The 26,133-nt window shown below is 38.8% G+C and overlaps 1 protein-coding gene across 1 annotated transcript in view; it reads left to right on the top strand.

Moving 5' to 3' along the window:
• The window catches only part of LOC126092919 (WD repeat and FYVE domain-containing protein 3), a 327,125-nt gene that overhangs the window by 195,587 nt on the left and 105,405 nt on the right, over positions 1-26,133 (top strand). The window contains exons 31-35 of the mRNA XM_049908653.1: positions 309-482; positions 1,793-1,994; positions 6,833-7,037; positions 12,935-13,027; positions 15,372-15,528. Coding sequence (XP_049764610.1) covers positions 309-482; positions 1,793-1,994; positions 6,833-7,037; positions 12,935-13,027; positions 15,372-15,528 — 831 coding nt within the window. The remainder of the gene's footprint in view (positions 1-308; positions 483-1,792; positions 1,995-6,832; positions 7,038-12,934; positions 13,028-15,371; positions 15,529-26,133) is intronic.

Below are 26,133 nucleotides of genomic sequence, written 5' to 3'. Positions count from 1 at the left end.
TATATGTATACTTAACCTTTTTCTTAGTTTCCTGTTTTCCCATTTTCTTGTAACAGCCCAACTATCAAGTTTGGAATGCTCAAATATCTTTATAATTCCTAACACTCTTATATTCCTTTATGGTATTTATTGTAACTGAACATAATTACATCATAAAGTGAATCTTGCTTGTAGGCTACTGTCCCTCCTTGTTTCACCATATGGATAAGTATATATTCCCTGTTACTTCACATTTTTAGTAACCACACATGTCAATCACTATTATGACAATTTTGTAATCTTGAAACATGATATTTATCTTTCCTCAGACTTATCCTGGCTCTGACTCCGCTGTCCTTGTTAGATCTCCATCAAAGGATTCGGGTTTGAGCAACCACCCAGCAAGGAAATTTGTGATGGACTTCCTGCGCGTGATTGTAGTGGACTCGCTATCACTACCATCACCTGGAAAAGGTCCTCTTGCAATTGACTTAGTCCTTGAGGTATGTAGATTTGTTGATAAATTGTTGTTCTGGGCTACTACAGATTATTCATAATGTGTGTATTTCAATAGTGTGACCACTGATATTGCTTAATACTGTTAACTATTTTAACCATTGGAAAATTACTATGCTCAAATTTGATTTACATGCTATTTGCAAAAAGAACAGAAAACATTTATTGTTAGTGGCCATTGAAGGACAGCTGTAGAATATACATTGTTGTACTATTAATTGAAAATGTAAAGTTTTTATGAAATTTGTTATGCTTATGTGACATAGCACTGATGAGTAGAAATTGCTATGAGTAATGCTTTACTACGTTCAGATAGCTTTTCAACATTCGTCTTATTCACCAGGTGTAAAAGATCTCAAAGTTTTCTGATAACATACGTATAAGAAAGCTGATGAAGGAAATAAACACAAGATACAAACTGTCTGTCACCACACTGGTTACACTGCCGGTATTCAGAATCCATATTGAAATATTATTCACCCGATATAAGATTCTTTCAAAATGTTTTATGTTACCCAGTATGATCTTCAATCTTTTTAGCTGGCAGCCCGCTTTCGGTTCAGGAAATTTGAATCGATAGCTTTGTGTCATAGGAGACTTAGTGGGATAATGTTTTATTTAAAGTTGGAATTGATTGGCGACTCCATGGAGTGTTCTGTGCACCACGACCAAATAATGGATATAATTGGAAGGAGAAACAGCATTGGTCGTATTTTTTTGTTTTATTATCCGCAAAATCGATTTTCGGTCACTTAGTGACCATCCTCAGTGTTGTAATATACAATTAAAATTGGTAGGCACTGGTATCAACAAGCTTAGAGCGATCACATAAACAAGTTGGAATGTAACAATATGAGCGAAGGAAAGTTGCCACTCATCATATAGCGGAGATGCTGAGTCACGATAGGCACAATAAAAAGATTCACACAATCATAGCTTTCGGCCATTAAGGCCTTTGTCAGCAGTACACACACACACACACACACACACACACACACACACACACACGTACAACTTGCACACATACCCTTATTCAGACAAACTCTTTTGTTAATGAATGTGAAATTACAAAATTTTATTACAGTGAGAAACACAAATATTTTTCATTATGGACTGATTTTTTTTGTTCCTGATATCTCCCTACTTGTTGTCAATTTTTAGTTCTTAAGAAAGGTGTTGTTTTGTACTGTAGTCTGCATAAAACCTTTTTCTTATTAGGAACTTGTCTGTTTGCTTAGAATAGAATTTTTTAGAATACATCAAACAAATTAAATGTTGAGTGTCATTCTATGTGCAGGCATCACCGGAGAATGCAAGCATGTCTCAGCAGACACGTTATCAGACGGAGGTGTTGGGAACTCTGATGGAGCACCTGCTGGCAGCCGACGTCCTCATCGGGGAGCAGGCTGCACTGCCTGTAGTCCCTGGGGGGGCGTCTCAGTACATTGCTCCCAATGTGTGCTACCTCGCTTCACGTATTGTGGACAAGCTTTGGCAGGGTGAGTCACGTTATTGCAGTTTCTGTATTCTAAACTTGTTGCACTGTAAATATTAAATTGTCTGTTCAATAATTTGCTAGTCTCCCTCTTACTGTTGTCATGAATCTTTTATGTGATTCTTAAATGTAATTATTGTGAACGTGATTCAGAGTGAAGCTGTGTCATGGTTTCTTATTTGTGTATAGTAGAGGGGAGCTGTCATCCTGGTTTTAGTTTTCACTGTTTCCATAAATCACTTCAACTGAATAGTGAGATAGTTGCCTCTCTAGCACAATTGCATGTTTCTGTCCTTCGTCTTGCTTAGGTGAACTAGTGAACATCAAGGGGAAAATATCAGTTCAAAAACTGTGAGGGGTGAGGGGAGGCATAAAGAGGTATATCATTTAGCAAATCAATAGAAAAATCAGCACCTTCTGTCACAATTGACCAAATGTTTAAAGGAGCAGCAGTTTACAAATTTTCAACTATTCATAGTAACTCACTCACATGAAGTTTATGATTTGTAAATTGCTTTACTGCAGCCTTAACTGGTATCTGATTTGTGTTTAGTTCAGTTTTTAAAACTTGTTGCATTTGTTATATAAATGCAGCCAACTGCTAGTCTTCTTGGTCAAAAGAAAGATGTTATACTCCTGCTTGCAAAGCAAGATTTGTGGTTGCACATAACTTCATACTAAATACGAGTTTCAGTGTATTGTTAGCTAGTATCAGGTGTGGTAAAAAAGAAAATTAAGTGCGACATATACTTTCTATTAGGAATTGAGGCAGTAATTATCATTTTATATACCAGCAGAGATATTGCTGGCGGATGGTTGCTTTGTAATGGTTACAATATCAGTATTTAAAAACAAGTCTTCCTTACTTGTTCCCAGGCATGAATTTTTGACCAAATTTTCAGCTACAACAGGTGGGTCTTCTCATCCTGGGGTCTGGATGACCTGCCATACCTTCTTAACCTTCCCCAACCTATTCCTCACCCCTCCCTGAAAGCTATTACAGTGTCATGTACTTTTATATGGGCCTATTGACTGTATTAAATTTGTTGCTGATTTGTCAAAACCGGATATTTTGAGACTGTGGCTGTGTGAAAAATACAAGTTGATTCTTGAAAAGAAGAAAACAGTAATCAGGCACTGTTAATAATGCTGTTTGTTTACACAAGTAGCCCCATTACCGATTTTGAACAGACAGGTTCATCTTCAGAGACCTGTTTATATTTGTTGTCATATACAGTTTCTGGCTGCTTTTTTTTCTGTAGTGGCAAAAGTTCATTGGGATGATGACGCCCTACAGCAGAAAACGGCCTGTTTAACTGTAACTGTACCTAATAACAAATGAAAACAATGCAAACAAATCTCAAATATAGAACTGTTTGAATTTTAGATTACTTACATTGAAATTCCTTGCTGTCGTGCGCCCACAAAACCCTACTACTACTACTACTACTACTACTACTGAAATTCCCATGTCTTTATGTTGTGCGGTTGATAGCTGTCCACAAAATGAATATTTTACCTCATGAGGGTAAGCAGTGGCTGCAGATATTCTCTCATTACATTAGACAATAAGTGTGACTTGTTGTATCGAGAAATTGGAGAGGAGTTCATCTAGATGTAGCAGAAAATAGAGTAATGTGATACAAATATAACTACTGCTAAATCAGGAACAAAAGGCACTAGGAAGAAATTAATCTTCTGGTAGGTACTGGTTGCTATAGTGGTGTAGGCCAAATGCTGCATATCAATGTGCCAGTCTTCACTATGTGACAGAGGACATAGGGCCATTGTACAGGCAGTTTGGTGAAAGGGATCAGGTGATCATAGTAGGTGGCATAGGTAACAGTCCGGCTAAAGACCTATGTAACCAGTGGGTGTCCTGGACAAAACATGATCAGCAACTTCTCATAAAGTGCCAGTGTGGCATTGTTGGGTGTCTTGCAGCATCATGATCAGTGCTGGGTAAACATACAAAAATAATAATACCTTCAGCTGTATGGATTAATTGTGTGCCATGCAAGTGACACATTGTACATGGCACTTGAAAGTTTTAGGTGCCCAACACAAGAGGAATACAGCCCTGCTCCTAAGGTTATTGTAGCCTAATAGGTTTTAGACACTGTTGAACAACTGTATGGGTTTGTTGCAGTGGAGACACTATAGTTAATTTTTTTACAGTTTAGTACTGTAGTGGTCACACGTGTATAATGAAAATTGGTTCAGTCTAATGTAGTTAACATTTCAAACAATGAAAAGTCCATATGGAAAGGCTAGATTGCTACTAACCATACAGAGGTGGTGCTGAATCACAGAAAGGTGCAATGAAAAGACTGCTAAACATATAAGCTTTTGGACAATAAAGTCCCCCTTTGGAAATAGAAAACACACACACATTCACACAAGCACAAGTAACACACACATGGTCACTTTCCTCAGTGGGGTGCCCACATGGAGGCAGCCACAGTGGCTGGAGACAGTGGTCATGTGTGAATGTGTGTATATTTTCTATTTCCAAAGTGTGACTTTTTTGTGCAAAAGCTTAAATGTTAAGCAATATTTGCATTGTGCCTGTCTTTGTCTCAATGTCTCCTCTATGCAATAAGTAGCTATCTATCCTTGTTATAAAATAATTAACATTTCATCATTAAAAAGTAAATATAGCTTTTATGATATTGTATATTGTATGGCATGATAAATGATATTAGTTGCTGCATCTAGGGGTCTGAAGATGGTGGATTGTATCACCAAAACCCGTTACAAATAAATAAAAAAATACATACAGCTGAAGGTATTGCACATACAGCTGAAGATATTATCATTATTGCTGATAAGACAAGGAAAGGTAACCTAGCTGAGCATCTTGCAAAAATATACAGGGGCTACAATTGCATAAACCCTTGCAATTACTGGTGTCAGAAAGGCATTTTTTGGGGTAGAGAAAGGGTTGAGGTAGTTAGTCTTATAGGAAATTACGGTGGTGGTCTTCCACCACTGTAATTTCCTATAATTTTCATTATACATGTGTGACCACTACAGTATTAAAGCAATAAAAAAATCATTTTGAAATGATTATGTTCTGTGCATGTCTGGACATCATGTAACCATATGGTTAGAGAAGTTAAGTATAGAGAGTAAAGCTATAACTAAAAAGTTCCATCTGGGTACCTTCTTCTATTTCATAAAATAACTTTTTAGGAAACTTGTTGCTTATTTACTGTATAAGTTCTGGCAGAACGTGCAGCTCAGAGGGACGCAGCGAGTTTGCCAGCTAGGAATGTGGGAGGGATGTGTAGCCAATGCACGGTCTAGGCATACGATGTGCAGGTGCTGGAGCCAGTGGGTTGCAGCACATGAAGAAGGTGATGTGGGTTGAGAGGGGGTGACAGGACAGAGGAAGGGGTGGGTGTAGAATTATGGATTAGTGAAGATTGAGGCCGGGAGGGTTATGGGAGTGAAGGATAAGGGTAACACCCGTCTGTCTAGTTGAGGAAACTGTTTGCGTGTAGAAGGATCCAGATAGTGCAAGTTGTGAAGCTGCCATTGCAGTCGAGCATGTTGTGCTCATCTGCATGTTGCGCCACTGGCTGGTCAACTTTGTTGTTGACAACAGTTTAGTGGTGTCCATTCATTTCCGGTTGTCATACCAACATAAAAATGTTATTCTTTGACATTGTCAATGGGGAGGTACTTGATCTGTTTATAAATCTTGGTGTAGGATTTTCATCCACAAATGCTCTAACATAAAAAGCTGTGAACTGGTTTCTGCAAGTTAGTATGTGACATGGCTGCTTTCACAGGTCGTCCTGCCTCTGATTGTGTAGGATAGGCCTGTAGCAGGACTGGAGTAGGAAGTGCTAGATGGGTGGACTGGGCAGGTCTTGCACGTGGGGTCTTCCATGGGGATATGGCTCCTGTGACTTTGGATTGGGAGTAGCACATGAATGGACCAACCCCTCACCTCCCCCCCCCCCCCCCTCTCTCACCCCCCCCCCCCCCCCCCCCCAGTTTCAAATTATTTTTTTCTCTGATGTTCAGTAGTTCAGCTTGGGATGACAGAAATGGATAATTATGCTAGACAGGAAACCACCTTACTATTCAGTTGAAGTGATTTAGGCAACCCATGCAAACTAAAATGAGAAAGGCAACTTCCTTTCTCCGGACCCTTCCCCCTACTTCCACTGAATGTGAAGCAATGATATAATATCACTCATTATTTATCTTGTTCACAATAAGTAGAATATTCCGTAAATTGATTTGTTTCACATCTTTACAATATATCATGCAAAGTGACCCATGGAAGGTGTAACTAACTAAATAAATAACTTAGTCAACAACAGTATAATGAGAAATGTAATTAATTTCAGATTGTAGCCTAGAAACCAGTTGATTTACATAGAAAAATAATTGAAATTTCAAGCTCAGCATAAATATTTTTAAGTATATGAGCTACTAAACGAGGCTCACAAAGGCCTCGAATTCAGTTATGCTCTTTGTCATTGCATCATTGCACTCTACAGGATAACTCAAAATATCAATATTTACATTTTGGAAGACAAGGCCAGTGTTATGTTATTTCATAGAGTTTAAAATTAAAGTAGCAACAGTGTAAAAACTTGATAATGATGATGAGAAAAATTGCTATTACAAGGATGAAAATAACTACAAAAAAATGCTTCCCAATATATAGATATGTTTCTGTAGTTATTTGATGAGATTTAATTATATTTATAATTGTATATTTTTGTATTGTGCAGCTTTACTGCAATGCATTTAATTTGATGACTATCTCAGTGCTTTAAAACCATACTGATATACACCACTTTTACCATTCTTTCTTTGCAGGTACTTTTGCAAAAGATCCACATGAAGTATTTGAGTTTGTGGTGAAATTAATAATGCAGGCAAAGCGTCGCCCATCAACAGTTTCCTTGGAAGGTCTTTACCATTGCCTGAATCGCACTATATTGTTCCTATTGTCCCGCTCTACAGAAAACATAGCTGACCAGATGGCTGTACTGGAGGCACTCCACAAGCTTACCACGCATCGGTAAGTTGAGTGATGTTGTTGTTGTTGTTGCTATGTGTCCCATGGTACTCATTGGAAAGAAACTCCTTGTTGTTAATTAATTTGGTTACTACTCTGGCCATTCATTTGCTTAAGAAAGAATTTCTTCAATTATGCAGTGCCAGCCAGCACAAAGCAGTAAATTGTGTTCCTTTTTTTTCTCCTCCCTCCACCTTGTTCTCTCTCTCTCTCTCTCTCTCTCTCTCTCTCTCTCTCTCTCTCTCTCTCCCCCCCTCTGTCTGTCTCTCTCTCTCAAAAGAAAACTTGTGTTGGTACTAATCCATCAGATTTTCTATATAAAATTCTATGAGACTTAATATTCAGATCAGTGTTACAATCTCTATGCCACTCACAAGGCAACAAATGACGCAATTGATGATATTAAAATTTTAAATGTCTGTAAATTACATGTTATTGTTTATATTTTATCCAGTGTTATTCTTAAAAACCTGTATGTGAAATAAATAAATGGTAGACTACAAGACATGTTTTATCAGAGAAACGTGGGAAGCAAGTAAATATTTTAAGCAGAGGTGCCTGTCATCCCAAACATATTTTCTACAATGTGAAAGTTGGATAATGTTACCAAAATTACATCATGAGAATGCGGGCTTCCTCAGTGAATTTTTTTCTGTTATCTCATGTTATCAGCTAAGTTTCAGTGCTTTCTTGAAGCTACCTTTCAATATGTTTTGTACTCATCATATTATGGCAAAGTCTTCTTCAGTCTTCACCTGAGTAGGAAATGGATTTCGAGAAAATGTTGCCATTTGCCTGATGACACACATTAATTTACCAGCTGCTGTGAGTGCAGGAATTAATTGCTATTTTCAAATAATTTTGTAGGAAATGTGTGTTCCATCCTTCATTGTCAAGCTCTGAGTGAGAGTATTAATGGGGTGTATGGAAGTATAATTGAGTGAACTGGACCGAAAGGCTTATTTCTCTAACACAGGATTTTACAAACAAGAGCATTACACTGATGAGAGAGAACATTTTGACTGTCAGCTTGTTTGGCCCCTGTCACTTGCAGAGTGCCGGGGGGGGGGGGGGGGGGGGGGGGGGATGCACACTGGCCCCATCCACCCACTATCCTGATTATTTCTTTCCGCTCCTTCTACTATTGTTGGTCTGAGTCATTTACATTACAAAATGAGATTTTCACTCTGCAATGGACTGTGCGCTGATATGAAACTTCCTGGCAGAATAAAACTGTGTGCCAGACCGAGACTCGAACTCGGGACCTTTGCCTTTCGCGGGCAAGAGCTCTACCTTGCCCACGAAAGGCAAAGCTCCCAAGTTTGAGTCTCAGTCAGGCACACAGTTTTAATCAGCCAGGAAGTTTCATTTGATTTCCATTACCCTTTTAGCCTTCTCACTGTTACTATTATCCTCTTAATTGGCAAGATTTCTCTCACCACATATGAGTCGTTGGGGACCCCTTGTCTGCTCTGACCTGCGTGCCAGTCTGACCCATACACTCACTCCTCTTTAAATTATTTCTCAGCTCCGGCATCAGTATTGTGTTAGTGTCTCGATTTTACCACTCCTGCATACGTTCATAAGTCAAACAAACTGCATACGTTCATAAGTCAAACAAATTTTTGCCGCACATCACTAACGTCAGATGAGCTACCTATGACCGAGGGACTGATCACCTTCAAACAGTCATCCAGCCAGAGATGTTGCTATTGGCGGTCATGTGTGCATGTGTGTATGAATGATGTGTGTCCCTCTTGTATTGATGAAGGCCGTGGCTGAAAGCTTTTTTTAAGTGTATTTTAATTGTGCCTGTCTACAACATAATGTGTATTCTTTACAGTAAGTAGCAGTCTCTCTTTTCCTATGTTGTTGGACTGATAACCTTGTTGTTTAGTCCCATAACTATCAACCAACCAACCAACTGTGAAATTATGAGTCATCTGGTGGCATTGTGGTTATGATGCACAAATGGAGAATCATTCTAGTGACAGTCATCTTCTTCCTTGGCATTTGTCCTCCTTGCTGGCGAGGTCCACTGTTTTAGTGCTCTGTTGCCATTAAATCCAATCTAGTGCCGGATGAGGGTGCAGCCCTGAAATCTAGAGATCTCTGTGCAACCTATCAAGCCATTCCTACGTGGGTTGTCCTACAGGCTGGTTACCATGTATTCTCAAACTAAAACTAGTCTTTGCTACTGTTGTTGTGTCTGCTCTAAGAACATGCCCATACCATCATACAAGGCTTTCTCTGATCGTGTTTACTATTGCTGGTACTTCATATAACTTATGAACTTTATCAATTGTGATATGATTGTGCATTGCTAATCTAGATGTCCACCTGAGCTGCTTTGTTTGCATGTCAGAAAGTCATCATTCCACTTCATTTGTTGAAGGGCAGCATTGAGCAACATACTGTGTATAACTTATGAACTTTATCAATTGTGATATGATTGTGCATTGCTAATCTAGATGTCCACCTGAGCTGCTTTGTTTGCATGTCAGAAAGTCATCATTCCACTTCATTTGTTGAAGGGCAGCATTGAGCAACATACTGTGTAATTGAATGGATTACAAATTGGTATAGTTCTAGTGACTGTAGGGGCCAAAAATGGGGAAATCCATTTACTTAAACGACTTTGACAAGGGGCAGAGTGCTATGGTCTGGCACATGGGAATAAGTATCTTGGAGGTGGTGAAGCTGGACAGCTGTTCACGTGCTACTGTTCTGAGGACCTGTGGAAACGTTTTGATGGACGGTTGAATACAGGAGTGGGTTTCAAGGTGCCAGATGTGCACACTTTATCATGTAATGAAAGGGGAGCTCAGAGGTTTTTCCACTCTGTAAAGCAGGATAAGTGGCATCTGCAGCAGATCTGATGACAAAGTGCAATGCTGGTATGGGCATAAGTGCTTTGGAGCACACAGTTCAGCACACAATTTTGAATGTGGGGCTTCACAGCAGACGAAGCTCTGTGTTCTCATGTTGACCCAGTGATGTCATCATTTACAATTGCAGTGAGCACAGTGTCATCAAGGTTGGATTGCGTATGGATGGAAATGTGTCATCTGGTCGGATGAATCACCATTTTTTTTTTTTGTTACACTAGGTTGGTGGTCCTGTCAAGATATCCATAACCCAAGCAAACGGCTGCTCACTATCTGTCCTGTGCCTCGAACACATGCCAGTGGAGGCAGTATTATTCTATTGATGACATTTACCTTGTCTTATATAGGACCTGTCGCGCTAATTGAAGGCACCAAAACAGTTGTGGGTTACGCAATTATTGCAGACCACCTCCATCCCTTCGTGCCTGATGTCTTCACCGACAGTGGTGGCATGCACCTTCCAGCAGGATGACTGTCCATCCCACAAGGCCAGAATTGTGTTGGAACAGTTAGAGGTGCATCATAGTGAATTTCTACTGGCGTCTGAGTCACTAGATTCACCTAATCTGAACCCCATGGAACACCTCTGGAATGCTATCAGGCACCAACTCCACACCCACAAACCACCTGTCCATAATTTACAGAAATTACACGATCTGTCTGTAGACACCTAGCACCATATACCTCCAGAAACCTACGAAACACTTGTCGAATCCATGCCGTGCAAAATCACAGCTGTACTGTTTTCCAAAGGTGCACCAACACACTATTAAGCATGTCATCATAACATTTTGACTCATCAGTGTGGAACTAGCACTGATAGAAACAGTGGAGATCCTGATTTATGTTATAGAGCAAATATTGATACAAAGCATCAGGGGTCAATTTTCAATGAACCTGTCTACATATACATCTACACCTGTCCTCAGCAAACCACTTTGAAGTGCATGGCAGAGGATACTTTCTATTGCACCAGTTATTAGGGCTTCTTCCCATTCCATTCATGTATGGATTGCTTAAAAGCCTCTCTGCACACTGTATTTAATTTAATCTTGTCCTTTTGATTCCCTTGAGAGTGATATATAGGGAATTGTAGTACATTCCTAGAGTGATCATTTAAAACCAGTTCTTCAAACTTTGTGAAGTGACTTTCTTTGGACAGTTAGACCTATGTTCAAGTGCCTGCCACTTCAGTTTCTTCAGCATCTCTGTTACACTTTGCCACAGGTCAAACCTGTGACCATTTGTACTGGCCTTTTCTGTACACATTCAATATTGTTGGTCCTATTTGGTATAGGTGTCACATGTGTGAGCAGTATTCTAGGATGGATCACACATGTAAGCAGTGTTCTAGGATGGGTCACACGTGAGCAGTGTTCTAGGGTGGATCACACAAGTCTTTTGTACTCCTTTTTAGACTGACTGCATTCGCTAGTATTATAACAGTAAACCGAAGTCTGCCACAAGCTTTCCCTATGACTTAACCCATGTGATTGTTCCATTTTATAACTCTTCATAGTGTTACAACCAGGTATTTGTATGAGTTTATTGATTCCAACTTTGACTCATTGATACTATATTTATAGAATATTATGTTTTTTTTTCAATTTTGCACAACTTTACACCTTAGAACATTTAAAGCAAGTTGCCACTCTTTGTACCTGTTTGAAATACTATTATGAGCTGACTAAATATTTGTACAGCTTTCTTCTACAGTACTGCAATGTATATAATGGCACCATCTGCAAAAAACCTGAAGTTACTATTAATATTGTCTGCAAAGTCATTATTGTACAGCGTGAACAGTGAGGGGTCCCAATACACTTCCCTGGGGCACAGCTGAAATTACTTATGCATATGTTGATGAGTCTCCATCTAAGAAAATATTACATTTCCTTCCTATCAAAGAATTCCCAATCCAGCCACAAATATCCTCATTTTAAGGGATTATTTTCTCGTAGGTGGGAGAGAGAAATTTGGGGAAGCATGATCAACGTGTTGGCACTAAAATGGTTACAAGTTGTGTTCTGTTAGATAAGAAAGTATCTTATTGCTATCTTCAGTTACACAGTCAGAACTTTGCTGATATTAACAAAAGTAAACTCAGATTGTGCTGTTATCGCAGATCCACGATCACACAAAATATTTGTTTGAATGTCAGTAAGTTGATCCTGGGACTTCATTCATCCAAAGAGAAGGGAACATTTGTAGACTTTTCAAAGGATTTGATGAATAAAATTATGCCGAATTACATGCGACAGAAAGTGGCAGTGAATATCATGTGCCAGAACAGAAAACAGTCATGTTTGTTCTCGAGATATGCATCAAACACTTGCTCATAAGATTTGCAGTCACAGGTTTGTTTCCAGCAAACTATTCGGGGGTTAGGGGTGTTGAAAATTCTAGTGATTTAAATGTTATCAGAGATGGTGAACTGTGTACTGAGGTGAATGAAATGGTCTTCGTAACTGTAAAAGAGAGCTAATGGAATGGAAATAATTGAGAGGAAAGGGAATATTCATAATATTTGTGCCAAGGATAATCACATCACTAAATAAATGAATGAAATAATGGCAAGATAAAAGATAGTGAGATGGAGAAGAGGGAGGGAAAAGATAAGGAATAACTCAAGGTAAATTTTAAGAAATGGAGTCTGTAACTAAAGTTGTATGAAAGCAGCACCCAGGAAATAATTTTGTATTACAAGATACTGAAAAATGTTCAGGGAAAGTTAAAGGAAACTGCAGGAGGTGACATACATTGAGAAGGTTGAGGTATCCATTGATGACGAAGTTGATCCAAATGACTTATATAGTGGCACAGATGTCTAAATTCTCTTGTCTCGCAGTTGGAATTAAGGTTGTTGTATCTGCCATTTCACACATTGTATTTGTGTTTACTTTGCTTCTCTGCAGTTTACAATTACATACAGTATTTACCTTATCTTTTGTTTTTACTTAGAATAGTATTTCCAAAGGTATTTAATTTAATTCTGAACATTATTGATTTCAGAGGTCTAATCTTTGGTGCAGGAAATCATGAACTGGATTTTGTCGGCTGCCTAACATACTGTTTATTGCAACTTACATCTGATATGAAAATTATGTGAGTATATAACAATGTTTACATAAATCTTAACTTATGCTGTGTTGGAAAACACAGTAGAAAAAAAAAGAGAAATTTTTAATTATACAAATACTGTTCTGAGAACAGCATTTTCTGGGGGAAACTTATGAATTTCCCTTCTTTTCATTTTATGTGTGCAACAAGGTTTTAACATTTGATTGCATAAATTTGTTGTGTGCTATGTGCTCTGTTGAAATCAGATGCCACTCGTATCTATGGTTATAATAGTGTTCGTGAAAGTTGCAACAGTCAAAAAGAGAGCTCAAATGAGTGAAAATTCCAAGGACATGAAACATTAAGTTCACAAAGATTTTCTCCTATTGACACAACTTCATGAGAAATTAAGCCTGACACTGCCCATAATGCAGCTATTTCAGTAGCCACTAGTCTGCAGTCTGGAACTTTCACCATGGTATTGCCTTTTTGCTATAAATTGGTTTGTCAGCTACTTTATTTTCAGCTTCTTTGGTGCAAGTGTTTATGCAGATCACTTCCCAGCGGTGTGTGGCAGGCGGTACCCTGTACCACTACTAGTCATTCCCTTTCCTGTTTCACTCGCAAAGAGAGCGAGGGAAAAACAACTGTCTATATGCTTCCATGTGAGCCCTAATTTCTCGTATCTTGTCTTCATGGTCCTTATGTGCATGTACATTGACAGCAATAGAATTATTCTGCAGTCAGCTGCAAATGCCACTTCTCAATATTTTCTCAATAGTGTTCCGCAAAATAAACATTGCTTTCCCTCCGGGGATTCCCATTTGAGTTCCTGAAGTATCTCCATAATACTTGCATGTTGTTCAGACCTATCGGTAACAAATCTAGCAGTCTGCCTCTGAATTACTTCAAAGTCTTCCTTCAATCTGAACTGGTTTGGGTCCCAAACACTCAAGCACTACTCGAGATTAGGTTGTGCTAGCATCCTATCACGGTCTCCATTACAGATGAACCACACTTCCCTTAATTCCCCCAATAAACAAAAATCAACCATTTCTCTTTCCTACCTCTACCCTCACAAGCTTATTCCATTTCATATTGCTTTGCAGCGTTACCTCCCAGATATTTAAATGACATGAGTGTATCAAGCAGGACTCTACTAATGCTGTATCTGAATGTTGCGGGTATGTTTTTCCTATTCAGCAGCATGAACTTACATTTTCCCACATTTAGAGCAAGTTGCCATTCATCTTACTAATTAAAAAATCTGCCTGCCACTTTCTCCTGCAGTTACTCAACTCATACACCATAACATCATTAGCAAACAACCCTGTCCACTAGATGATTTATGTATATAGAAAATAATAACTCTCTTGTCACAATCGCCTGGGATACTCCTAACAATACCCATCTTTCCTGATGAACACTCGCCTTCGAGGTCAACAACACTGGGTTCTATTACTTAAGCCTTTGAGCTGCTTGCGTATCTGGGAACTGGTTCCATATGTCAAATGCTTTTTTGAAATCTAGAAATGTGGAATCTGCCTGTTGCTCTTCATCCATAATTTGCAGTATATTCTGTGAGAAAAGAGCAAGCAGAGTTTCGCACAAGCAATGCTTTCTAAAACCGTGCTAATTTGTGGACAGAAGCTTTTCTGTCTCAAGGAAATTTATTATATTCAAACTGAGAATATGGTCAAGAATTCTGCAACAAACCAATGTTAAGGATATTGGTCTGTAATTTTGCAGGTCTGTTCTTTTACTCTTCTTATACATAGGAGTCACTTGTGCTTTTTTCCAGTCACTTGGGACTTTGTGTTGGTTGAGAGATTCATAATAAATGTAAGCTAACTAAGGGACCAATGCTGTAGGTGACTAATTCTAAAACAGAATTGGGATTCCACCTAGACATAGAGGCTTATTTCTTTTCAACTCTTTCAGTTGTTTCTCTATGCCAAGGATGCTTATTACTACCACCCGTATGGGAGTCTGTTTAATGGTCAAAGTGTGGTATGTTTATACGATTCTCCTGTTTGAACAATTTCTTAAATGTGAAATTAAACCTTCAGCTTTTGTTTTGCTACCTTCGACTGCTTTGCTGGAAGCCTTAGACCTGCTTTGCGATTTTGCATTGGACCAGAACCTTTTCGGGTCATATTGATATGAGTTTTCCCAGACATTTGGTTTTGGGTGTAACTATTCAGTTATTCCGCTAGGAAATTTGGAGTGGAAAAATTTGTATGTATTGAGCAGCAAATGGCCATTGAGTGGTGATTTGCCTTCATATATACAATTTATGTTTTGTTTTTTCTTCATGTGTTTTGTATTATGGGATAGGTAGATTTTTTTTCATTTGTCTAACTTAAGTAATTGATGAAATTCTTTCCAGGTTGGACACAAACATAAAAACAACATGGCATGTAAATCCTCAGACAGATGAAACAGAGGATAGGTTGACGTCTCACCAGGGCCACAACCTGATGGCAGTGGCTGCACGAAGAGTCTGGGAAGAGCTGTACGTGTGCAAGAAACCTGCAATTGAAGAGGTACTGTTTAACTACTACTTATTACTTCATACTTCATAAATTATGTTGATTACTGTTTATGAACAACCATAAAAAACTTTAGCTTTATCCACATTGAAATGGTAGTCAAACAAGCATGAAAATATCATCCCTGTTCACCATTGTTATAAGTAAATACACATACAGGAAATGATTTCTAGTGCATCAAACATAGTGGGTGTCAAATAAAGTGTAAGATAAAAGGTTATAAGTTTCTGAAAAAGTAAACCTCTCCTTCTCAAACAATGGAAACAACAGGTAGGAATATCATCAATGCAAGAAAAGACGAGATTGCTACTTGCTGTAGGAAGACATGTCAAGTTCCTGACAGGCACAATTAAAAAGACACTTACATATAGCTTTTGGCCACAGCCTTTGTCAGTAAAACACACACACACACACACACACACACACACACACACACACACACGCATGCGCGTGAAAGAAGAAGAAGAAAAAGAAGAAGAAGATGAAGACGAAGAAGCAAGCACACCTCAGGCACACACGACTGCCAACTACAGCATCTTGGGCTGGCCTGTCTGCAACATGACATGTATTCTTTACAGTATGTAGCAATCTGTCTTTTCCTGCATTGATAGATTTCTCCTTCTTCCAGTCCTACAGTGGCAAGACCTTTTTGTCACCAACCCTGCCATTTGGACTGAACCCAAAGCCCTGTCTCCTCCATTGACTCTGCAGTTCCTGTACCTTTATCACAGGCACCCTGCTCATCTTTGTTGATGCCACCACCATCTACACTAGCATTTCCAATGCACAGGTAGTGGCCAGTAGCTAGCAAAGGTAGTGTTCAGTAGCAGCAAGGCCTTGCCACTATTGAACACTACCTTTCCCAATGCCCAACTGACTCCAAACCTACAACCTCCTATCTGGTCACTATTAGCAACTAAATCCTCACTTGCAATTACTTCATCTTTGAAGGCAATACCTACAAACATATCTGTGATATGACAATGGGCACCTGCTTGGCACCACCCCGTGCCAACCTGTTCACGGACGATCCAGAGAAAACCTTTCTAACCACCAGAATTCCAAACCTGTCATTTGGTTCAGATTCATTGATGACATCTTTATGATCCAGACCGAGGGTGAGGAAACCCTATCAACATTCCACCAGAACATCAACACCTTCTCCCCCATTTGTTTCACCTAGTCCTCCTCAGCCCAAAAGCCACCTTTCTTGATGTTGACCTCCACCTTGGGGATGGCTACATCGGTACCTCTGTCCACGTCAAACCTACCAGCCATCAATAATATCTCTATTTCTACAGCTGCCACCCATTCCATACCAAGAAATACTTTTCATACAGCATAGCCATTCATGGCTCTTGCATTTGTAGTCACAAGTAGTCGCTCTCCAAATATACCAAGGGTCTCGGTAATCCCTTCACAGACTAAAATTACCATCCCAACCTTGTACATAAACAGATCTCTAGTGTCTTGTCTTTCCAGTCACCATCCACCTCCCACATACCCACTGTCCAGCCACAAAAGAGCATTCCTCTCTTGACTCAGCACCACCCAGGACTGGAGCAACAGAATCACATTCTATGCCAGGGTGTTGACTACCTCTAGTCCTCTATCTCTAGTCCTGCCTTGAAATGCGGAATATCCTACCCATCTTCCCCGCCCCTCACACGCTGCTATTCTGCCACCCAACAAACCTATACAGTATCCTTGTCCATCCCCTAGCCCAATATCTCATATCCCTGCAATAGACCTAAATGTAAGACTTGTCCCATACATCCTCCCACCACCACCTACTTGAGCCCAGTCACAGACATCACCTATCTTATCAAAAGCAGAGCTACTTGTGAAAGCAGCCCTGTGATCTGCAAGATAAGCTGCAATGACTGTGCTGCATTCTATGTAGGCGTGACAACCAGCAAGCTGTCTGTCTGCATGAATGGCAACTGACAAACTGTGACCAAGAGACAGCCGGACCACCCAGTTTCTGAACATGTTCCCAACCCCCAACCCCCTCCCCAACCCCCCCCCCCCTTCCTCCCCGCATCAACCTTCACTAGCCCCCGTTCCTAATGGATCACTACACAGCCTTCTATACCACCAACTCACCCGCTAGTCTTTTTCCCTCCTCGATTACTCTCCTTTTCCACTTCCCCGCCCTTACCCTTGCCACCCCCTCCCCTCCTGTCTTTCAAACCACCCAACTGCACCTAGCTACCCTACCTTGTCCCCACCATGTCTCTGCGTGCTCCCACAAGCAGAATAAGGCCTTTTGCCTGATAACACAAATGTGTAGCAATCTTTTTGTTGTGCCTCTCAGTGACTCAACATCTCTTCTATATTGTGAGTAGCAATCTATCCTCAGATCACCAAATGCAGTCCCCACTTGATTTACACATATACCTTATAGTTTGAGATAAACGAATATAATGTATCCAAATTAAATTTTAAATTCAAAATGTGTATATATATATATAGCCAAAATGATTATTTGGGTTTGTCAAAATAATTTAGCAAAACACAGTTGTCTGCTAGGAAATCGATTTGTTGGTCACACCAGACCATTGTATCATGGCTACAAGCTTAACTTGCACACTGTGAACTGATACCAGTGCAAGATAATTCACGTCTTCAAACCTGTCAGAATTCAACTTAAAATCTGAAGTAATAAGCGGAACGCACATGGTTGTAATTTGATAACACAGCTCCAAATGATTTTCAAATTTGAATGAAAATAAATGAAACTACAAGCAGTTACAATAATACCAGTTCAAATATAGAAGCTGTAATGTCCCACTGGTTAGTGAGTAGTTAAAAATGGTTTAAATACTTGTGAATATCTTGCCTTCGGTGTCCCTCGATGACTGCATACATGAGCTAAAATATGCTTATTCAATAAAAACAGGATACCAAATGGATTTCACTACAATGATGTAGACCACAACTGAAGTAAAGTAAGTACATATATTTATTCACTTCAAAACCTGTATCTTATGAACTCATTATCAATCTTCGGTGTAATAAGCCTCATTGTTACTACTACAGCTAACCAATGGTAGTACATACTACACTGGCGATATTAAATAGTCCAGATGCAGTAATTTGATAGAAATGAGTGTGTGAGATCCATTGCATTGTTCAACACTAATAATCAACAAAGTACGAATATAAAGTCACATATCATTCTGCCTTTTGCGATGTTAAATCAAACTGTTTAACACTCCGAAATAATCCGTCACTGCACTGTTCTAATATGCTGTTTTAGACAGCGTCAAACACACGAATTGCTCTATTGTAAATCAAAACCTGAATCATGCACCAAGAACTTATCTCAACTGTATGCACAGATCTGTCCTCTAGTGGGTCCAACACTCATCTGTCCTAACAATACTCAAGGCCGAATATTTATACTCTTTCGACAATGTACTACTGGCTATAATAATGCAAAACATAATTTATAATATAGAATAGTTTATCAACATTATCAAACACTCTATAATATTCCATACTTTGTGAGAACAAGTTTAAGACATTTTCTAAACACGTAAAAATCACATCAATATTGAAATTGCAGAAATAAGCATTCTTCAATGCTAAATGATCAATTATCTATATTTTGGGAACTAGGCTCGAGATTTAATTCGTACCATTTACAGATGATGAGAACGACATATATTATTCTTTTAGATAAACATTTTCCTTATATTAATTTCCTGAATCTGATTTTGATTGTATATGGTACAAAGGGTATGGAAACTACTATTGTTTGGTATTGCTATTATTCTTTTAAAAGCCTTTTTCCTATTATCGAAAAGTAATTTAATTTAATTACAGTTGGAGATACAAGAGTATTGATCTAGCAGTACATAATGCAGGGCTGGTGGTGACCATAAGCCTGGAACGTTACAAAGCCAAACATGAAAAACAAATTGAAAATTCAACACTAATATTAATGTCATATGTCAGAAAATTAACTATCTCCAAAAGGAATTAAAAAGGCACTTCAGACACAGGATAACAGATCACCTGAAATGAAAAAAAAGAAGTAAATAAAAACATGGGCATCACAAGTCTTTTGTTTGATTGCAGCATTGAGTAGGCATAATTGTTTAAATGATACGACATAAAACACATGCTATAAATATTTATCTTGTGTTTATCTGCTAAATTATTTGTGGAAGTAGATGTGCACTTTATAGCAACTTCACTAGTGCCTGCTTTTTGGAGTGTTTGCACAGAGTAAAAACAAGACTGCCTAGAAATTGCACAGTGGATTTTTATCAGAATTCTCATAGTGAAATGAAGACAAAGAAGTGGACAAAGGGGTATCAAATTAACCAGGTTTAGTTTTGCAAAGAAAGATTTAACATCTTGGAAGTAATAAGGGTACTTAAGAAAAAACGTGATTAGTGATATGAGGGAAAACTCTTGTCTGAATTTTCATAGCCAAATGAATAGTGAGGCATTAGAAAATGGGGTATCAAATTGACCAGTGGAGATCTAGTTTTGGAAAAAAGAGATTTAATTTGTGTGAAAGTAAACAGGGTCATTAAGAAAAACTTAGTTATTTCAGGGAAAACCTGAAATATTTCAGAAATAGCAGTTGATAGCTTAGTAAATGAAATGTCAAAAAATATCAACCCACAGCATAAATTGAAACTTGCCCGTTTTTTCCTGGTCTATGAACTCTTAATAACAATAACAACAACAATAATAATAAAACAACACCAATATATATTTAAATATAGTATATTTCATGCTTGTCTGAACCAAATTTGAAAATTTAAAAAACAGAGAAAAAGAAACAGTCAGATGTATTGTGAAATGATCTGTCTCAAAGTAGAAATATAATAGATTAGCGAAACATTTGGGTTCCTTTGAATGATTCTCGAAATGATGCACAGCAAATGTAGTGCTGATTGAGAATTTAAAGTTGAATGTTTAACTTAGAATCATAAAATTTTAAAGAATAAGAGAGGATATTTGTCTGATGGAATTTACTCATTGATCATCTTACTAACATATGAGTATGTCAGCTGCTGTAAATGATCTTGAGTATCATTCAAAGGCATGTTAAATATTTCTCTAATCTATGTTATTTCTTACAGTTAGACAAATCATTTCACAAAAGATTTGGTGTTTCTTTTCCCCCAGGTTATTGCTGTTAATACCGTATTTACTCGAATCTAAGCCGCACTCGAATCTAAGCCGCACCTGAAAAATGAGACTCGAAATTCAAAGGGAGAGAAAAGTTTTAGGCCGCACCTCCAAATCGAAACAAAGTTGATCCATTGTAATATGAGAAACAATTTAGGTCGAATGAATGACGATACAGCTACAGTAGTTTGGTTCGAGTCGTAAGCTTAGCAGTTAAGCTTTACCAGGTAGCCATTGCTATGCGTCAGGTGCTCCGTCAGTATTTATTCGGGTACCCTTCCTTTTTCACATGCTTCGTCTGGTTTGAATTGATTGCTTATTTTTCTTTGATCTGATAAGTGCCATTCTCTTTGTTATAGGTGTTTACGTCACTCTAAGCTGAAAATGCATTATTGTACTGTGTCATGTATTGTTTGTCGCATTCTGATAATGTGTGTTTATGGCCTGTTGTAGCTCGCAGCATGGCTTGCTTTTGTGAATGCTACCGCCGCTTACAATTAAAAAGAGAGAAAGAGAGGAATTGTCTCATTAGCGAGACAATGGCAAGAGACTGCTATTTGTTGTTACTTACACTGCTGCTTTCTTTGATAATGATCAACAAGAACCAAATAATAGACTGTGTATGATAGATGATGATCTGAACGAGAGTTTAGTGAAAATTTTTCTCCGTTTGAAAATCTTTGCAGGCGCCTCTTTAGTACATTACATTCTGCACAGAAATTAGAGTCATCTTAGATTTAAAAATCTAGTCAATTGTCGTGCTTTATTTCTGACTGTATCACTATTAGGCATAAGAGTAATACGAATATAAACATGACATGATATGTATATTCTTCCGTGTTTGCTGATGTCTCACTCTAGTTTCGTAGTTTATTAGGCAGACAGCATTTAAATGAGATAACAGCAAACACGAAACAATACATGGCAAAATGTTTCTATTCGTATTATTCTTATGGTGAAGAGAATACTGCATGTGATTCCCAGTTCATAAAAGTTCCTATTAGCAACCGTCTCTTCTCACAGGAAGGAAAAAATTCAGAACTTAGAGTTGGCCATATTGACAAACATCCCAAACAGTCTTGCCAGTCAGGTTTTCGTTGTTGTTGTTGTTGTTGTTGTTGTTGTTGTGGTCTTCAGTCCTGAGACTGGTTCAATGCAGCTCTCCATGCTACTCTATCCTGTGCAAGCTTCTTCATCTCCCAGTATCTACTGCAACCTACATCCTTCTGAATCTGCTTAGTGTATTCATCTCTTGGTCTCCCTCTACGATTTTTACCCTCCACACTGCCCTCCAATGCTAAATTTGTGATCCCTTGATGCCTCAAAACATGTCCTACCAACCGATCCCTCCTTCTAGTCAAGTTGTGCCACAAACTTCTCTTCTCCCCAATCCTATTCAATACCTCTTCATTAGTTACGTGATCTACCCACCTTATCTTCAGCATTCTTCTGTAGCACCACATTTCGAAAGCTTCTATTCTCTTCTTGTCCAAACTAGTTATCGTCCATGTTTCACTTCCATACATGGCTACACCCCATACAAATACTTTCAGAAATGACTTCCTGACACTTAAATCTATACTTGATGTTAACAAATTCCTCTTCTTGAGAAACGCTTTCCTTGCCATTGCCAGTCTACATTTTATATCCTCTCCACTTCGACGATCATCGGTTATTTTACTCCCTAAATAGCAAAACTCCTTTACTACTTTAAGTGTCTCATTTCCTAATGTAATTCCCTCAGCATCACCCGACTTAATTTGACTACATTCCATTATCCTCGTTTTGCTTTTGTTGATGTTCATCTTATATCCTCCTTTCAAGACACTGTCCATTCTGTTCAACTGCTCTTCCAAGTCCTTTGCTGTCTCTGACAGAATCACAATGTCATCGGCGAACCTCAAAGTTTTTACTTCTTCTCCATGAATTTTAGTACCTACTCCCAATTTTTCTTTTGGTTCCTTTACTGCTTGCTCAATATACAGATTGAATAACATCGGGGAGAGGCTACAACCCTGCCTTACTCCTTTCCCAACCACTGCTTCCCTTTCATGCTCCTCGACTCTTATAAGTGCCATCTGGTTTCTGTACAAACTGTAAATAGCCTTTCGCTCCCTGTATTTTACCCCTGCCACCTTCAGAATTTGAAAGAGAGTATTCCAGTTAACATTATCAAAAGCTTTCTCTAAGTCTACAAATGCTAGAAACGTAGGTTTGCCTTTTCTTAATCTTTCTTCTAAGATAAGTCGTAAGGTCAGTATTGCCTCATGTGTTCCACTATTTCTACGGAATCCAAACTGATCTTCCCCGAGGTCGGCTTCTACTAGTTTTTCCATTCGTCTGTAAAGAATTCGCGTTAGTATTTTGCAGCTGTGACTTATTAAACTGATAGTTCGGTAATTTTCACATCTGTCAACACCTGCTTTCTTTGGGATTGGAATTATTATATTCTTCTTGAAGTCTGAGGGTATTTCGCCTGTCTCATACATCGTGCTCACCAGATGGTAGAGTTTTGTCATGACTGGCTCTCCCGAGGCCATCAGTAGTTCAAATGGAATGTTGTCTACTCCCGGGGCCTTGTTTCGACTCAGGTCTTTCAGTGCTCTGTCAAACTCTTCACGCAGTATCTTATCTCCCATTTCGTCTTCATCTACATCCTCCTCCATTTCCATAATATTGTCCTCAAGCACATCGCCCTTGTATAAACCCTCTATATACTCCTTCCACCTTTCTGCCTTCCCTTCTTTGCTTAGAACTGGGTTGCCATCTGAGCTCTTGATATTCATACAAGTGGTTCTCTTCTCTCCAAAGGTCTCTTTAATTTTCCTGTAGGCAGTATCTATCTTACCCCTAGTGAGACAAGCCTCTACATCCTTACATTTGTCCTCTAGCCATCCCTGCTTAGCCATTTTGCACTTCCTGTCGATATCATTTTTGAGACGTTTGTATTCCTTTTCGCCTGCTTCATTTACTGCATTTTTATATTTTCTCCTTTCATCAATTAAATTCAATATTTCTTCTGTTACCCAAGGATTTCTATTAGCGCTCGTCTTTTTACCTACTTGATCCTCTGCTGCCTTCACTACTTCATCCCTCAGAGCTACCCATTCTTCTTCTACTGTATTTCTTTCCCCCATTCCTGTCAATTGTTCCCTTATGCTCTCCCTGAAACTCTGTACAACCTCTGGTTTAGTAAGTTTATCCAGGTCCCATCTCCTTAAATTCCCCCCTTTTTGCAGTTTCTTCAGTTTCAATCTGCAGTTCATAACCAATAGATTGTGGTCAGAATCCATATCTGCCCCAGGAAATGTCTTACAATTTAAAACCTGGTTCCTAAATCTCTGTCTTACCATTATATAATCTATCTGATACCTTTTAGTATCTCCAGGATTCTTCCAGGTATACAATCTTCTTTTATGATTCTTGAACCAAGTGTTGGCTATGATTAAGTTATGCTCTGTGCAAAATTCTACAAGGCGGCTTCCTCTTTCATTCCTTCCCCCCAATCCATATTCACCTACTATGTTTCCTTCTCTCCCTTTTCCTACTGACGAATTCCAGTCACCCATGACTATTAAATTTTCGTCTCCCTTCACTACCTGAATAATTTCTTTTATCTCGTCATACATTTCATCTATTTCTTCATCATCTGCAGAGGTAGTTGGCATATAAACTTGTACTACTGTAGTAGGCATGGGCTTTGTGTCTATCTTGGCCACAATAATGCGTTCACTATGCTGTTTGTAGTAGCTAACCCGCACTCCTATTTTTTTATTCATTATTAAACCTACTCCTGCATTACCCCTATTTGATTTTGTATTTATAACCCTGTAATCACCTGTCCAAAAGTCTTGTTCCTCCTGCCACCAAACTTCACTAATTCCCACTATATCTAACTTTAACCTATCCATTTCCCTTTTTAAATTTTCTAACCTACCTGCCCGATTAAGGGATCTGACATTCCACGCTCCGATCCGTAGAACGCCAGTTTTCTTTCTCCTGATAACAACGTCCTCCTGAGTAGTCCCCGCCCGGAGATCCGAATGGGGGACTATTTTACCTCCGGAATATTTTACCCAAGAGGACGCCATCATCATTTAATCATACAGTAGAGCTGCATGTCCTCGGGAAAAATTACGGCTGTAGTTTCCCCTTGCTTTCAGCCGTTCGCAGTACCAGCACAGCAAGGCCGTTTTGATTAATGTTACAAGGCCAGATCAGTCAATCATCCAGACTGTTGCCCCTGCAACTACTGAAAAGGCTGCTGCCCCTCTTCAGGAACCACATGTTTGTCTGGCCTCTCAACAGATACCCCTCCGTTGTGGTTGCACCTACGGTACGGCCATCTGTATCGCTGAGGCACGCAAGCCTCCCCACCAACGGCAAGGTCCATGGTTCATGGGGGTTCAGATTTTCGTAGTACATTGAAATGCTGCTACATTCAAAGATGGACAATACAGAATTTGTATTTACTTCATTGGATAATGTATGAAAATGCAGTGGTCGAAACTCGGGGCAAAGAAAAAAAGCTCGTCTTTCACTTTTTTTTTTTTAAATTTATTTACTGACGCAGAGCTTTTGGTGCTCAGTATTTATCTTTGTGCCTGCAAAGCATGCCTGTGTAGCGCTACATATATTCGACGGCAGAAGTTAGTTGTGGTGGCACCTACCAACATTTTTCAGAACTTCCGCTTACTTTGCACTCGATTCTAAGCCGCAGGCGGTTTTTTGGATTACAAAAACCGGATAAAAAGTGCAGCTTAGATTCGAGTAAATACGGTAGTTGTCCATTAAGTCTTTCTGGGTGACTTTTAGTAACATTAAAATGGGATAATCTTTGATTACTTCCACTGAATAGGGGTAGTGAATTGAAAGTAATGTATCATTACAACATAATCACTTTGATTAGGTGGTGTCAAGTATTTCTTAATTTACTTGATTAACGTTCTCTTCTGTGAAATTAAAATCTCAGGACCGAAGTTTAAATTGAGAATTTTCAGTATAGCTGAGAATTATTATTAAGTAAATGATGTTTGAAAGTTTTTCAGTCATGTAAAGACCTTACACATGGGAAATAACAATGAAATAGCATCAAATCATCAGTTTTAAACAATGATAGGCTTTTTAATAAGCAAGTGTTTGTTGTATGTACTCTTCCACAAAAGAGTGGAAATCCACTACATCACAAATATATCAAATCTTTACTCATTCATACATTTTACGGATGTGATTTCCTGGCAATATGTTCAGTATCTCTCTCCTTTTGCCTTTGACACATCTTTGTCATGTTTAACTGTTTTTCGGTTTACGAGGCACATTTCAGACATAAAATACCAGGGTAATCCCAAAAGTAAGGTCTCCTATTTTTTTTATAAGTACATAGACCTGTTTATTTCTACAATGGTTTACATCAGTTTACAGCTTGAACATTTAGCTATTTTTCAA

This window comes from Schistocerca cancellata, chromosome 1 (genome assembly GCF_023864275.1).
Source record: "Schistocerca cancellata isolate TAMUIC-IGC-003103 chromosome 1, iqSchCanc2.1, whole genome shotgun sequence".
Lineage (NCBI taxonomy): Eukaryota > Metazoa > Arthropoda > Insecta > Orthoptera > Acrididae > Schistocerca > Schistocerca cancellata.
This window is presented reverse-complemented; position numbering and strand designations above follow the sequence as displayed.